Source organism: Sus scrofa, chromosome 15 (genome assembly GCF_000003025.6).
Source record: "Sus scrofa isolate TJ Tabasco breed Duroc chromosome 15, Sscrofa11.1, whole genome shotgun sequence".
Lineage (NCBI taxonomy): Eukaryota > Metazoa > Chordata > Mammalia > Artiodactyla > Suidae > Sus > Sus scrofa.
Genome location: NC_010457.5, coordinates 704,288 through 721,036, shown reverse-complemented (window position 1 = coordinate 721,036; position 16,749 = coordinate 704,288). Strand labels below are relative to the sequence as shown.

At 40.7% G+C, this 16,749-nt stretch overlaps 1 protein-coding gene across 1 annotated transcript in view; it reads right to left on the bottom strand.

Moving 5' to 3' along the window:
• Positions 1-16,749, bottom strand: part of NEB (nebulin) — a 219,945-nt gene that overhangs the window by 45,095 nt on the left and 158,101 nt on the right. Inside the window, 13 exon segments of the mRNA XM_021075466.1 lie at positions 1,770-1,874; positions 3,198-3,302; positions 4,338-4,442; positions 5,359-5,463; positions 5,617-5,721; positions 8,170-8,274; positions 8,501-8,605; positions 9,241-9,345; positions 13,424-13,534; positions 13,867-13,965; positions 14,573-14,677; positions 14,782-14,886; positions 15,681-15,788. Of these exon segments, the coding sequence (XP_020931125.1) occupies positions 1,770-1,874; positions 3,198-3,302; positions 4,338-4,442; positions 5,359-5,463; positions 5,617-5,721; positions 8,170-8,274; positions 8,501-8,605; positions 9,241-9,345; positions 13,424-13,534; positions 13,867-13,965; positions 14,573-14,677; positions 14,782-14,886; positions 15,681-15,788 (1,368 nt within the window).

Sequence of the window (16,749 nt, the reverse complement as noted above, 5' to 3'; positions counted from 1 at the left end):
ACAATACACTGCATCAAATACATATGGTCTCTTCCGGTATGCTTCCATATCAAAGATGAAATAGATGTAAAAAAGTGAATACCTACAGTTTCAAGTAGTTATTTTTAAAGACATTCATTTTGTTGAAATTTTCAAGTCGTCTTTTTTTTTTTTTTTTTTTCATGCACATAAGCTGTTTCAAGCAGTACAGACACCACGGAGAGCACAGCAAAATTCCATGCACAACTATCTGATGATCATATGGGGACAAAGGAAAAAGTTCAGCCCAACAGAATGTTTGTAGGAAGACCTCATCCTCCTCATTTCACATGCTAATCTGATATCAAACTAAAGTGAAAATAAGTTGCTAACACCAAAAATCGATTAAAAACTTTTGTGTGTGGGAACGATGGCATTTTATCAACATGGTATTTGGTAGTTAAGCAGTTATTACTGCTTTTTGCTGCTTCAAGTTTACGTTTCAACGTAGGATGGAAAGGCGGTGGAATGTGCTTCAGTTGTAGAAAGGCAAGGTGATCAGCAGTGTTGTTAACGAGTGTGTGTGAGGATGGATGTGCTGGAAATAACCTAACAAATTCACCATCAAACTCCAGTGGGACCATGAACGTGCACTGCCGTCCTCATCTCTCCAAAATGGTACAGTGTCATCATTATTGAGCAACATTAGATGAAAACATTAAACATTCAGATCTTTTAAACACTGTCAGATTCGCTTAATATCCTCAATCACTAAGAAATCTGTTTCTCTGGGACAAATACTGAAAATTATAAATTAATGTTGTACCAATTTGAAAAAGTTTTTCAACATTTGGAAAAGTCTCAGTTAATCTTACCAGGAATTGCAAAGGTGTCATTAGACATACAGATGATGGCTGCTGCGTCATTGCACCTGGCCACACGGAGTTCATTTGCAGTGAGTGAATATTTATGCAGCTTTATCAGGTGAAACCAGCTTGGGCAGGGGGCAGGGCAAGGATATCTGGGAAAGCATAGAGGCGAATGCCCCCCGAGGCTTCTAAATCTCTTTCTTGCATCACATCGGACATTACCTGGCTCCACATGTGTGTGTTGTAGAGGGCAGTCAACATATCTGGACGCAGAATTTCATTACATCCTTGTTTCAGAAGCATCTTGGCACTAGATTTATATTTTCTCTGTTCATGCAAAGAGCAGTGAAGCACAAAAGAGACTTGTGAAGACAGAAAAGAACAAGGCTCTATATCCCAACACCTCTGAGTGAAGAGATGTAGGCGCGCACACTTTGTGTCCTCAAGCGTACACGTGGGTGGAGACACCAATGCATCACAAGGCCAAGCAGGGTGATTTGCCTGGACTGCCCTGTGAATGGGGAATAACAGAGACAGTGCCCTCCAGGTTGCCTTACAGAAAAGTCAACATCATGGGAGTAGAAAAACGCCGGAAAGAATTCTGTCTTCTTTCTTTCCATTAACCTGTTTCTTTGTTTCAGCTTTTGCACTTTAGTTTGCACTTTACAACTGTGGTGGACACACAGGCCCTCCCAAGAATGAAGGCTGGGAGGACGCACTTTGCATCTCATCTTCAACCACAGCACACATGAGGACACAGAGCATGGACTGGCACACTCAAATAGCTCATGGGCTCTTTGGGTGGCTAGACAGATACTTTAGAACAGAACATCCCAATATCATAGGCAGAACCTATGACATCCTTGCAGCAGACAGGACGACATCTCATGAGAAACCGAGGACACAGTCCTGCTTGGCCGTCCAGCGGCCCCATCACAGTACCTGACTGATTTGGTCGCCTGCGATCTTAGCCAGCAGATGTCTAGGCTCATCGACTACCAGCTGGTATTTATCTTTCCGCTGCTCATAATCAGCTCTGTATTTTTTCTGCTCAAACATCATATCAAATTATAGCAAGAGTAAAACCTCAAGGCTATACAGAAATGTCCCAAGATAAACACTTCAGACAGCCAGAATAGGTCCTTCCTAGAGGTGGGCTCCCAAAGCATCCAGGATAATGAAACAAGGGAGGCCAAGAGAGTTAAGCAAAGGAAGACTGTGTGGGGAAGGCTGCGGCTTGGCTAGATCAATTAAGACATCACAATTAAAGTATTTTGGGCCTAAAGATGTTCCATCTTTACATAGGATGTCATTAGCAAGGTTAGGTTTTCTGACATCTTACATTGTACTTAAAATAAGGCACTGATAAGCTATAGGTTTACCACTTTAGGCTGTAAGGGTCAAAAAGCATTATTTATGGACAAATTCTTATAGTCATAAAATTCTAGTTCATTTATTTGATTATAAAAGAGACATGGAAAATCCTTCATGAATTAGAAAAATAGAAACAAAATATATCAAGACTGTCTTCCTTGGAAGCTACTGAGAGTAATTCTTCAGAGTCATCCCACCTGGAAATCTACTGAAAATAAACTCAATCATATTTTAAAACAATAAAAAACAATTTAAAAAGACATATATTGAATAAATATACCATTGGCTATATTCTCATTGTTAGAAACATTTTACTAATTTTTGGACATTGTTTTTGAATTTATATAAATCTGTGGAAAATACAAAGAGAGGAAATTAAATGTAAAACCATACAAATGTAGTTAATTCATAGCTTGCATCATTTTATGCTAAATTTGACTTAAACTCTGGCAAAGACAGTTCCAGAAAAGGCTGGGTAGAGGACAAAGGAATATTTTGCATGCAAATGGACACTTCTCTGTACCAACAGATGAGTAACAATGGCATACATTTCAATGTATGAACCACAACTACTCCGTTAAGGCTGACACTGCTGTGGTGTGGTAAGGGATATTAAAATTAACTTTGAACTTCTGGGTCTCCCAACAGACTCCTCACAGAATCCTGTTGAAGGGAGTTCCCGGCTGAGAGTCAACAAAATCCTTTAGTTCCTTGCTCTCATCAACCAAAGGCTGTGCTGCCCTGTGCCAGTGCAAGCAGAGGCCATGCTGGCTGTGGGGTCCTCACTCCACCCTGGTCAGTCCCTTCCCTTGTTCTTATCCATGCCTTCGGCAGAGCCCATCACATAGTGACATTCTTCCCAAATCCTTATCTTGAATCAACACACAGAATGGCTTTCCTGTCATTTTATGTATTGGGTTTTAATCAAATGTTTACTTATTATAGACTTCTGAAGGGAACTGTTTGATAGGTTTAACTGGATCAGGTCATACATACCTCATTCATCAGTTGAGTCGCAAACTTGAAATGCCTGTTGATTGGACAGTCAGCCTCATACTTGAAATCTGACTTCGTTCTTTCAAATACCTCTTTATACTTATACTAGAGAAAACAGAATGTGGTCATGTGAGAGCAGGCTGTGATTATCTTAAGAATGAGACATGTCATTTATCTTAAACAATTCTGATTAATTCATTCAGAGGGATAGCAAGGGATTAATGAACACACCCTGACTCCTAAGGCAATGAAGGGTTCACCCATCTCAGTGTATTGAAAACTAGCCCCCTGAATATACACTTTCACTGGCTGGATGTCAAATAGGTCTATTTTCCATATTGGACCAAAATCCAAACAAGCTTATTCTTTGTTTCAATATTTATAGTGATTATTATTTAACTTTGAAGGTATTTCCATCTGCCCTTGAAGGCAGTTTTTAGTACATTAATTTGAAATAGTTTTTCAGTAATTAATCAGATAATCATAATACTTTAGAGTAGGGATATGCTAGCATCTAGACCACTACCTGCTTTTAAACAGTCCCCTGAATCCAGATTTTTTTTTTTTTAATTTTAAGGGATTGTCACAAAGAATACATGACAGAATGAATGTGGTCCACAAAAAAAAAAAAAAAACAAAAACAAAAAAAACGGTCTCAGTTATTAACTGTCTGGCACCTTTTGAAAAAGTTTGCTGGCTCTTACTTTAGAACTCAAAGGAAGCTAATTGACTGCTTTATTTTGTAAATAGGACAATGAGGCCATAAAAACAAAGTTATTTGCTTTCAAATCTCATACCAAGTTTGTGGATTAAAGTAATCTGACTTCATATTTGTTACCATATCAAATCACCCAGAGACATATTAATAGGGAGGAAATTCTGGAAGAGCCATGAGGAACTGACCTGATGGTCTTTTATCAAATTCATATCAGTGATACAAATAAATAATTACTACTGTCAATGAGGTCAGTACTAAAAAAATTCCTAACTTCAACGAATAACGCAGTATGTGCTGCAACTTTAGGGTCTAGAGCAAGGACAGGGATGGAAAAACAAAAAGAAATTTCCTCAGTATGAATTCTCTTTATGGGCCCTGGAGGATGGTGCTTAGCTGTGCCCATTATCGGTGAGCAGACATACCTTGCTGTAGAGAGTCTTGTTCTTTTCAGCCAGAGTGAAGTCGGGGGTATCATAGGCATAGCAACCAATGCCTTTGAGCCAGGTCAGATCTTCTTTATATTTCACCTGGGAGAAGAATGTCAAGAACATCATCCAGTTTTAAGAACCTGTCTCCAAGGCACAGTAGGTTGGGATCAAGACAAATGGAACATACAGAAGCTCTGACCACTGAGGTCTATGGAATAATCAAAATATCAAAACAATTACTTATGAGAAGTTTTCAATTATACTGATGTCTGCTCACTTTATGGTATATTGTATTATGTATGGACATTTTCATTTTAATAGCAATGGTAAATTTTCATTTTAATAGCAATTTAAATTTAATAGGCATGCTTTCCTGGGGAGTGTATCATTAGCTCAGCAGCTGGATTTTCATTGAGAGAGCTGAACTTTCTTTCTAAATGAGCACTGTTATGTGTCTTAATTGCTTCATTAAGTCATCTTTTTCATTGATCAAAAATAGGTTCTTGCTTGGAGTTCCCGTTGTGGCACAGCGGAAATGAATCCATGACGACACAGGTTCCATCCACAGCCTCACTCAGTGGTTAAGGATCTGGCGTTGCCATGAGCTGTGGTGTAGGTCACAGACCTGCCTTGGATCCTGCCCTGCTGTGGCTGTGGGATAGGCTGGCAGCTGTAGCTCCAATTCGACCCCTGGCCTGGGAACCTCCATATGCTGTGGGTGCAGCCCTAAAAAAGCAAAAAGCAAAAAAATAGGTTATTGCTTAGATGAGGTATATCAGTTTCAGTCATGTAATGTGATGTAACATATTTAAAGAAAAATTAGGTTTATAAATTTGAGTACATTTTTCTCTCTTCCACATTGAAGCTCACTTATTTAGCAATGAGTATTATGACTTCAACATCCATACAAAAGAGCTAACATTTTGGCAAGTGTTTAATCGTATTTATGTGGTGTTTGATTTTGTAAGTCATGGGGTATATGAGCTCACATGTGAAAGCAGATTTTAAGACTTACATCGCTGACTGCATCAGTGACGGCCCGATGATGGAAATGCTCTGGGCGGTCAGGAATGGACCTCCAGATTCCCAGCTGGCTCATGTAGTTTTCCTTGTATTTTATCTGTGGTGAAAGCACCAAGACGGCTTCAATGTCTTACCCAAAGTTAATGTAAAAAAGTCTCCTTGTTTCTAGAGGGTTTTAGGAAAGGGGGATACTTTTAAAAGTGATGGTGGGTTTTTGAGCCCAACACAAGTAGAACAGGTAAGGACGTACCTTACTGATGTGGTCTGTGACTTTGCGGTGATAAACGATGTCCAGGGCATCCTTCACCGTGTGATATTTCCCTTTGGTCTTTTGAAATGTTTCTTTATAGCGTAGCTGGAGCAAGAAAAAGCACATGGATTATGAAAAACTACCGAGTTAAATAATTGAGCTCTTTTAACCTCAACTCTCTTGAGTCCTTATCCCTTATGTTTTCTCTTGAATAAATTTAGGAGAGATTTAAATAGCTCATTTCAGGGAGTTCCCTGGTGGCTTAGCAGGTTAAGGATCCAGCATTGTCACTGCAGCAGCTTGGGTTGCCGCTGTGGTGTGAGTTACACCCCTGGCTTGGGAATTTCTGCATGCCGTGGATGCAACCGAAAAGGAAAAAGGGAAAGAAAGAAAAAAATAATAAAAACAGCTCATTTCACATCCTGGACGAGAAAAAAGGGCAGTAGGAGAAAAATGAGGGAAACCTGGGTAAAATATGGAGATTAGTTAATAATAACGTATCAGTATTGGTTTGTGACAAACATCCCATGTTAATGTAGGATGTTGACAATAGGAACACTGGTTATAGGTTGTATGGGAATTCTCTGTTCTATCACTGCAACTTTTTTGTAAATCTTAAACTATTGTAATAAAACAAGCAAACAAGAAGCTCATTTGGAAGAAGAAAAGGAAAAAGGATAACTTCGGTGAGCCCAAGACATACTAACATTCATGGAAAAAGGAGAAAGATTTAGTTTCTAACTCCTGGTATTAAAATTCCTTCTCCATGGAGCAGTCCTGAAATTTTTATCACTATAATCTTTATCTCCATGGTATTTCAAGAGCAATAGCTCTGACTTTAACCTAAAAATTTCAAAGAAGATTCATTTTATATATGCAAGATGACTACGCTGAGCAATCAATCTGTTTTCAACCTCAGATCTTTTCTTTTTGGGTAGCTGAGCCACCCAAAGTGAAGGATAATTTGATTCTCTTTTTCTTTTTTTTTTTTTTCGTCCTTTTAGGACCGAACCCATGGCATATGGAAATTCCCTGATTATGGGTTAAATTGGAGCTACAACTGCCCAGCCTATGCCACAGCCACAGCAATGCCAGATCCGAGCCATGTCGGTGACCTACACCACAGCTCGAGGCAATGCCAGACACCTAACCCACTGAGCGAGGCCAGGGATCAAACCCACGTCCTCATGGATACTAGTTGAATTCGATACTCCTGAGCCACGATGGGAATTACTGTGCTTTGATTTTCAGGTGGATAATCTCCTAAGGTTGCTTAGCTCTACTTGTGGGGATAGTCAAGGTAGATGAGCTGAACTCAATGCCATATGCCACCCTTGTTACCTTGGACTATTTCAAAGATTAGCGTTACCAGTATCGGTACTGACAAAGCCCTGTCCAATGGGGAATAATGAGCTCCCAGGGCCAATTCTACTGTGTGGACATCCCTGGAGGGTGATGATACAGTGGAAGCTTGGTTCAAATTAACATTCGACAGTAACCTTGAAGTGATAAAGACGGGATGTCGCAGATGACAAAAAATACCCTAGTGGATAGATTTTGAGGGCAGCATAAAATTTTCTCAGTTTATATTTTAAGCAAACAGGCATGGTCTTTTTCCAACTAGCAGAGGCCTTTCAGCTGCAAATGACAATTTCTGACAAAATTACGGAACTGATATAATATTCCAACTTGCTGTACCCTTTCACGTATCTGTCTAGGAATCACTCTAATTACTTAAGATGCTTTGAAATCCTAGAACTATGTTGCTAAATTGAGGGGTGATGGGTTGCTTGAGATTTTGGCTGGGTTTAAGTCCTAACGTGTCCAGTCTTCTGGAGATTTTGGTTCACAGCTGGGCTCTGAGACGAAACTAGTAAGGACTGGCCATCTATCCAAGATTGATTAATCTCCTATCTTCATTAACAGATAATCTCATTACCATTGAAAGGCAGTCTTGTCCTTGATCATATGGGAAATGAAAGCCTGTCCCTCCTAATTCTAACAGACATGCCATTCTCATGATTTAGATGATCTAGAGAACAGAGGAGACATTTTCTGAAATGTCCAGCACCATGCCAGAAACATACATCTATTATCTTGTTTTAGTTATCACAATCCTTACCCTCATTCTACATATTAGAAAACAGAATCTCCGAAAGATTTAAAAAAGATGTACAATCATACAGCAGGCAAGCAAGAGCATCAGGATTTGAAACCATGTTTGGTGGGCTCCAAGATCATTTTATGGATAAGTAACAACTCGTCATCAAGCGACCTTAGGGACTGCTACCAAAGAATGACAAGTTAGGGTCATATTTTTACTCAGAAGAGCAATGAGAAAAGCTGTAGGCTTTTAGCATCTCTCAGCATTATTCTTAATGACTTTCCCAAATGGTACTGTCTGTGCCTGTTTGGCTTTTGTGTTTTTGCTTTTTCTCCTGATCCATGTTGCATACTTTGGATTAGGGATATGAATGTAATATCTTATGCTTCTTAGATATTTCCACTGCAGCTGCCCTATCACAACAGAAGAAGGAAGGGAGGGATGCGTACATCACTGGCATTCCAGTAAGCCTTCTTGGCTCGGATGAGGATCGGTGTATCTGGAACTGGGGTGTACTTGTCTTTCATCTTTTCATACTGAACCTTGTACTTTTTCTAAGAGATAAAGACAGAAAAGAGAGAAATTTAAGTGCAAGTGTTCTCATACATCCCAGTTCATAACCGTGTCACAGATTCAGCTGAGGGATGCAACAGATCACAATCACAAAGAGAAGAGCTCTGCCTTCTGGGTCTTGACGCTGCGGAGCACAACTTACAGAAATGAGCTGTCCGATCGGAGGCAGCAAGTGGACACTGCCTTGGTGCCAGATTCCCAACTCACCTCGCTGACCATGTCCTTCACGTCTCTAGCATGCTTCAAGGCTGTGGTCTGGTTTCCAGCGTGATGATGGGGTCTCTCTTTGGTGGCAAGTTCAACATACAGATACTAAATAGTAGAAGAGGGATCAGATATTGAGGAGATAACACACCTCTTATTTAGTATTCAGTCCTCTATTCATTTCTAACCCTAAAGTGGGAGAGCGGTGTTTACTTGTTATTGTCCTGTTTTGTCTGTTATTTGCGTTTGTTTCTGTGTCTCACATTAGCAAACACATATATACACTCTGGTTAACGAACATTCTTACTGCTGAGTCTAAATCCATGTGATAGAAAAAGCTGAGAGAAGAATGAGAGGATTCTGATAGAGTTCTCAACATATTGTTCCCCATTTGTGCCTGAATGCATGACCTGTGGTTTCAATTGTCTGTGGACAATAAAGAGGTCCTACCAAATGAATCAAAAATTTTATTTTGCCTACCTGGAGTCCACAGACCACTCACTCCATGACTAAAGATATATAGAACTTAGAAAAGAAGACACGGTATTACCTGCTCATGGAAAACATAACCATACTCAAGACGGCCCCAGAGGAAACAGCTTCTTGAAGTTAACAGGTCTGAGGCTGCATTACAGTCAACCAAGGGCGAGAGTCCACTACTGGCCACTAGTGGTCAGGCACACAGAGCCAACTCCTGAGATGCCGGCATGGCAGGTTTAGGCATCTTCACTTAAGAACATTACCTGACTCTGAAGCTTCTGTCCTCGCTTTGCTCTTAAAAGGTCAGGAGTATCTGGAACTGAGGTGAAGATGGACTTCTGCTTCTTGCCTGCCGCTCTGTACACCAGCTGCACGCGAAACAGTCACGGCTGTTATTTCTGCTTCACTGACACGCTCTGTGCTCTGCAGACGCCTCTGTTGCTTATTTCATAGCGAAAGCAGTCAGGGGCCCTCCCACTGTGACAACCTCAGTCCAATTATTTCTGTCCAAGAACCCAATAATATATTTACCTCCCTAGCTCTTCTCCCCCATCCCTTGTATAAAAATAAGCAACATTCTGCAGGAATTCCTTCTTAGCCTTAGTGGTTAGGGGCCCAGCATCATCACTGCTGTGGTGCAGTTTCCATCCCTGGCCTGGGAACATCCACATCTTCCATGTGTCACAGGTGTGGAAAAGAGAAAGAAAGAAAGAAAGAAAGAAAGAAAGAAAGAAAGAAAGAGAGAAAGAGAGAGAGAGAGAGAGAGAGAGAGAGAGAGAGAGAGAGAGAGAGAGAGAGAAAGAAAGAAAGAAAGAAAGAAAGAAAGAAAGAAAGAAAGAAAGAAAGAAAGAAAGAAAGAGAAAAGAAACATTCTGCAGCCTGTCCAAGTTTTCAAGCCTCCTGCTGTGTTCTTGGTCTCTTCTCACCTGTCTCTTCTAGGACTCTGTTCCCATAATTATCCCCTTCCTCTACATCTACCACACTCGTGATTTTCTAGCCCTCTCCTTCAGTAAGCCTTTTCCAACTTCTGCCAACAGCCTTGTTCCTTTCTTTCACAACCAAGCAGATTACATGTTTTTTCTCCCTCTTCTCTCTTTTGATAAATTTCTCAAGACACTAATTGGCTCCCACCCAACCACTCCAGTGAAGTCACTCTCATTAAGACTACCCACAAACATTACAACTGCCGAATGCTGGAATGCTTATCTTAGCAACTGTAACTGCTCAGCAGCTTCATTCCTGAACTCCGTTCTCTGCCTTCCTTTCCATCAGTATCCCCTGGGGGGCTCCCCACCTCCCTAGGCACTCCTCAGCTTTCTGCTGTGGTTCGGCACACCCCTAAAGGCTGCTGTCAGCTGGACTTAAGGGTTGGCCCCTTACAGCCTGTATGCCCTTGGTAACTTAATCTGTACCCAGGGCCTCAGCCATCAGTTTGAGATTGATTGCTTCCTAATTTATATATCCAGTGTCTTTCCTGAGCTCTAGACTTTAATTTTCAACAGCATCCCAAACTTGGGTGACTTATTATGTTCCATGTAGAATTCTTTGTATCACTCCCATCTCCAGCCCAAATATGCTGCTTCTTCTATTTTGCTAAATGGCTCCTGGATCTCCCAGTCGCTCAGGCCAGAAACTTGGGGAGTTATCCTAGACCCCTTTTCCCTCATTCCCACATCAAAACGGTCCTGAATCCTGGGCTCCTAACTCCTTGATAGTCCTTAAATCTGACCTTCTTCCACTTTCCTACAGCCACAGCCCTAATTCAGCATCCTATACTGTTCTTTCTATACATCCTTAAGAACCTCTAAACCACCTTCCCAAATCCTTTACTGAATATTTCACGTGACGTATCCATCTTTCAGAAGACTGAGAAAGAGATTTTTTTCTCCTCAAAGTTCAGATCTAATTAGATCTTAAAGCTCAGATCATAATTCTTCATTTTCTTTTCATCAATTCCAAGATCATTAAGAGAGCACCCACGAGTCTTTGTAACCTGGCTTCTTCTATCCTGTCTCTGTCTCATTTCCTAACAGTTTTCCACACTCCCCATGGGATATAGAAACCATCCCAGTTTCCATAACTCATTACAGCCAATTTCACATACTATCCTTTCCACCTAGAATTTTCTTCCCCCCTCTTCTCTGCCTGGAGAGCTCCTGGAGTCTATACTGTCTTGATTATTTCTATAGGGCACCATTTATCATGCTGATGTTCATTTCTTCTCAGAGATTATGAGCCCATGGAATGCAGGAGCTCAGCTCTATTATTCTTTCATCATTTTGTACCTAAATAAAAGATCTGAAAAATACATAAATCAACTACAATAAAAATATTTTTAAAAAGATCTGAAAAATAATAGTCTGCTAATAAATATTGAGGTATTTAATATAAAGTCTAAATGGATAACAAAGAAATTCTAGTCATGGGCAAAAATGATGCTAGTTGAACAGATAAAGCATAGGAAATAAATAACATGTATATACACCTATATGTACATGTCTGTTTCTTTTACATCTAAGTTACATACAAGTGCAAATTGAAATAAAATACAGCTCATCTGCTTGGGGCTCTTTGGGTATTACTACTGAAAGGAAGGAGAGAAATGAAATGGAAGTTTACCTTTCTTCAAGGCTAAATTTGAATAAATCAAACTGACAAATTCACAGAATGTTACCATTAAAAGAAACCCAAATCATTATCTAGTCCAGTTTCATAGCTCAGGAAATTGCGGTGCTGACATTGAAAATTAGGCAAGGTCACTCAACAAATTGAAAATAAATCTGAAACTAAGACACAACTCTCCCATGCTACTTCTATAATCCCCTTTGAAGTTTATTTCTCCTGTACTTAGGTACTCATAGCTTATGCTCCTTGAGACAACATCTCTGCTTCCTAGCACCACAAAGATATATGTCAAGAATCTGCACAATTCAAAGACAATTCAAAAGTCAATAACTTAAACTGCTGGCCATCAAACTTTTTACTAAGCTGGTGTTTTCCAAACTTTCCTGATCCTACAAAGCCCCCAAAGCCTTATTCAAAACAGATTTGCAGGCTCTACCCTAGACCTTCTGAATTCAGGGTAGTAGCTTAGATTGGTATTTTATCAAGCCTAGGTCATTCTACAGTGTCTCCAGGGTGAGAGAAATGACACTACTAAAAAATATCTATTCTTCCTCAGTGTTGATTCATAATATGAAAAAAATCCCAGTAGAAACTGGGAAGAAGAGAAATTAAAGTTTTATACAATTCTTAACCCAGACATCTAAAAGAAGTAAAAGCATTTCAATAAGCACTTTAAGTTACCAAACAATTTTTAATTATTTGGTGGCTGGAGGAGAGATGTGATACTTTAATGGCTTTATTGTCTTCCAACCCTGGCTGAATATCAGAATCATCTCTGGAGGAGCTAAAGCAAGTGTCCAGACATAGAGAATCAGAGTCTAGTGGGAGACTTGGGGTTGGACACCACTCAAGGGTAGTTTTAAAATACTTCACAGATGATTCTGATACTTAGCCAGAGTGCAGAGGCACCTTTACTGAGGGGGAAAAAAAAAAACCCCATAAGCATTCCTATTTAAGTGCTAGCACTTGTCAAAATAACAGAGGGAAGCATGGGCTCAATGTAGCATCTGTAGAAGCTCACTAGGAATATAGGAGGCTGCACAACCCCTGTACTGATGACAACGCTGGTTTGCCAGGGCATCTCTAAAGTCTAAGAACAGAAGTGAGTTCTAATCAGTAACCATCAGAGTTATTGAGAATGGGGAGTCGATGAAGTGACTTGATAGCTAGACGAAGTCTGATGGATGAGGCCACAAGACAGAGAGTTGAATAAAAATGGCCCAGAGACCTCTAATAAGAGCAACTGTTTGCATCTGTAGGATGCCCCTACCTTTACAAAGTACATGCAGTCTTCTGCAAACATGGGTACCTGTTAAATAAGATGGTGGCCAGAGCTCTGGGGACCAGTACAGGTGAGAGCATCAGATCTACGCACAAGTAACTTCAACAGATCAGGAGCCTCAGTGCCAGGTGGGATGGATGAAAATGAAACTAAGCCGTTTGGAATTTCCTGAGTGGGCAGCAGAGCTGGGTGCCATTGACGGCCTTTCAAATAGCACTGCCACAATCAGGGTTCCTGAAGGCAGGAATTAATGAGAGGGAAAGCTCTGAAACAAATTCAGTTTGGGGACTCCAACAGAAGGATTCTCTCATCTATAAAACTGTGTAAACTCTCCTTGTCATAGGTAGGGCAGTATCAACATCCTCATCTTTTTAAAAAGGAACAAAATGAGTAAACCGAGGCAATGTGAGGTCAACTGACCTGCTGAGACAAGATGGCCCCTCTGTAATTATAGGCAGAAGGGAGATTTTGGCCTCGTATAATTACCTCAAAAAAGTTGGCTAGAGGAATGAGGACCTTGTGGTGACAGGTTCACTTACCTCACTCAGATGTGTCTTCAGCTCCTGCACTTTTCTGTATTCTGGAGTGTCAAGCACCACTTTGTATTTGTCTCGCATCTTCCTTGCATTATCAGTGTACAGGTAATTAGACTTAAAAAAACCAACAAAGGAAATGCAAGCTGATTAAACACTGAAGGGATTGCATGTCACGGCCACACACTGTCTTTCAAATGGCTGGTATGAGCCAGCCACACTGAGCCCCTCTGTGTCCTGGATGTCTTCCGAGGCAGGACCCCAAACAATCATCATTTAACTAAGCTCGCTGCCTTTCACAGGAGGCCCAGATCATCTTAAGTGGGACAAGACTTGCTCAATTGGTTAATGGCAAATTTCCCCTTAAAAGAAGCTGTGGACTTGGATCTTTCTGCCCAGCCCCTTGAAGCTGTGCAGGAGCAGCTGGCATCAGGATGGTGTGTGCTTACCCAGAGCTTCCGCAGGTGTCGGGAGCGGACCATGTCGGGAGTGTCGTATAGGAAGCAGCCCAGTCCCCTCAGGATCTGCAAGTCCTCTTTGTATTTAATCTGTGTCGCAAACATACAAGTATAGCTGGTCATGAACAAACATAGTGTAGTGATACTTCTTCACTGATGGAGCTTTCATTTTCATTCAGTCCATCCACCCTGGACTCTGAGTTTGCTTGCACTCAAGTTAATCATAGGGTTTTAAGATTTACATCACTAACCAGAACTGAGGAGGGGACAGAGCTATTATTTCATTGTTATATTGATGGGAGAAAAGCACAGATTAAATGCAGTGGTCTTTTGGGAGAAGGAACCACTCAAGGAGAAGAAGAAGACAGTAGGATGCTTCTAAAGGGCGTGTGAACAGGCTAGGTGGAAGAAAGATATTCAGCATGATCTGGGAGAGAGGACCGGAATGAGGGGTGGTAATGATTTGATGTTCAATGCAGAGTAGTGGTCAGCAATTCTTGTATTTCTCAAGTGGTCCTCTTACTACTCTTCCCAGCAGGAAGAATGTGAGGTCCTCTTTCCATACTATTTTACCTTCAAGTTGTACACTCAGTTTTGAAGTACTCCATGCAAAAGACAGTTCAAAGACTGGCTTACATGCTGAAAGCAAGCCTGCCTTTTGGCAAGACTTCCAGAAAGAACCCTACAAGAAGCTTACATCACTGGTGATGTCTCCCACGTAGCGGCAATGGAGCACGTGGGGTGTGTACGGCATCGAGATCATGTGTCCTTGCATCTTGAAGAAGTCTGACTTGTAAATCAACTGCAGGGGAAGATAATGCCCATAAACACATGGATTAGAGACTAAATGAGTGACATTCATCCCTGGGTTCCATGGCCTTCCCCCTCTCCTAAGAAAATACCCACCTCACTGACAGCCTCTTGTGTCTTCTTGACTTGGCGGATTTCAGGTGTGTCTGGAGTTGTGTGGATCTTGTCTTTCAGTTTGTGGTACAACTGTCGATACAGTCTCTACATTGGAGAAAAATCATTTCATGTGTTTAGTATAGGATGATGAGGGCATCTATCTGTACACTGATCAATAGTCTTTAAAGAGCCATGAGAAAAGAGATTAAGGATACAGAAAATGATTGAAATAAGGGGGAAATAGAAAATGGTATTTATTTCATTTAGGTGAAGAATTTTGAGGACAAAGTCTCCCATTTTCAATCAGATGGTTGGATAGTAGGATTAGATATTCGAGCTAATTTTTTTTTTTTTTTTTTTTTTGCCTTTTAGGGCCACACTGCAGCATATGGAAGTTCCCAGGCTAGGGGTCGAATCTGAGCTACAGCTGCCAGCCACAGCCACAGTAATGTGGGATCTGAGCAGGCGCCTGCAACCTATGCCAATGCCAGATCCCCAACCCACTGAGCGAAGCCAGGGATTGAACCCACGTCCTCATGGATACTAGTCAGATTTGTTTCCGCTGCACCATGACGGGAACTCCCAAACACATATTCTATATATAAAACCAGATTTATGAATCAGACTAATATGCAACCTTACTAAAGATTTTTAAATACAAATGTCAAAAGAAGGAATTAATTTGCATTAATATCTATGGATCAGGGGTCTCTAAATGGCATTACCAAATATAAAAAACAATGCCAAGGGATACCAGTGTCCAAATGACACCAACAAAGAGGATTCCCTTACTCCTTGCTGATGTGTGAGTTAATGGCTGAAATACAATTAATTCTTAGTGTGTTTCAAACTAAGCCACGGTCTTTGAAACTCCTCCACAGAATTAACATTCACAGTACCTCACTGGTAACATTGTTGACCCTCCGGACATGGACAAATGGTACGTCTTTGGGTCCAAGTGTATACCCATTTGCCTTGAAGTGTTCATAAACTTCTTTGTACTTGAACTGCAAAAGCAAAGTAAGAAGATCACTGCTGGGTGAACAAAGGGGAGTATCACACATCTCAGATGGAAGAGAGCTGTCACTTTCATTTGAAAATTACTCCCTAAGCATTAAGTATGAAAAAAAAAAAGTCATGGACAAAATTTCTATAATAATCTGAGTCTTAAAAATTATCTTATTGGCTAATAAAGCCAGGTCCAGAAAGGAAAACCATGCAGAGTTGCCTAACTTAAATCTGTTTGTAAGCAGGTATGCAAAATGTGGGAAAAACCTGTATTTTTAGTCCCAATATGGCTAGGAAATTAAGAAATGCAAATCTGAAACAAGAGAGTCTTTAGAAGACTGATTGATGAATGACTTTATAGACTATGAAAAAATGATAGATACTACTGTATATCGAACAGATGAGTAACGTGCTGTATAGCACAGTGAAATCTACTCAATACTCTGTAGTGACCTCTATGGGAAAAGAGTCTGAAAAGGAATGGATATATGTATATATATATGTATAACTGATTCACATTGCTGTACACCAGCAACTTACACAGCATTGTAAGTCAACTATACCCTGATTAAAAAAAAATTTTTTTTAAATGATGTTAGAGGATTAAACCCGTGACTCTGATTTGGAATTATTGGGCATTGGCCCAATAATTAACATTGAGCATTGGTCAGGAGGTTTGATTCCTAGGACTCTGGAGGGCAACACGGAAGGAAAAGCTTATTCGTCAGCTGATGGCTAGTCTATGGGCACGGCCAGAGGCCAGAGTCACTGGGATAGCCAACACTTCTCCAGACCTTGTTCATCAAGTCCCAACTGACACAGTGAGAAAGCTAATGCCTGGGCAAGCTACAGATCAGGAGAGCCTGACTACCTCTCTGAGTTTTCTATGAAACAGGTAACAGAGGGTAAGCAGTGAGACAAGTACAGAGCCTTTCTTTTCAAAGGAACACACAGTGATGT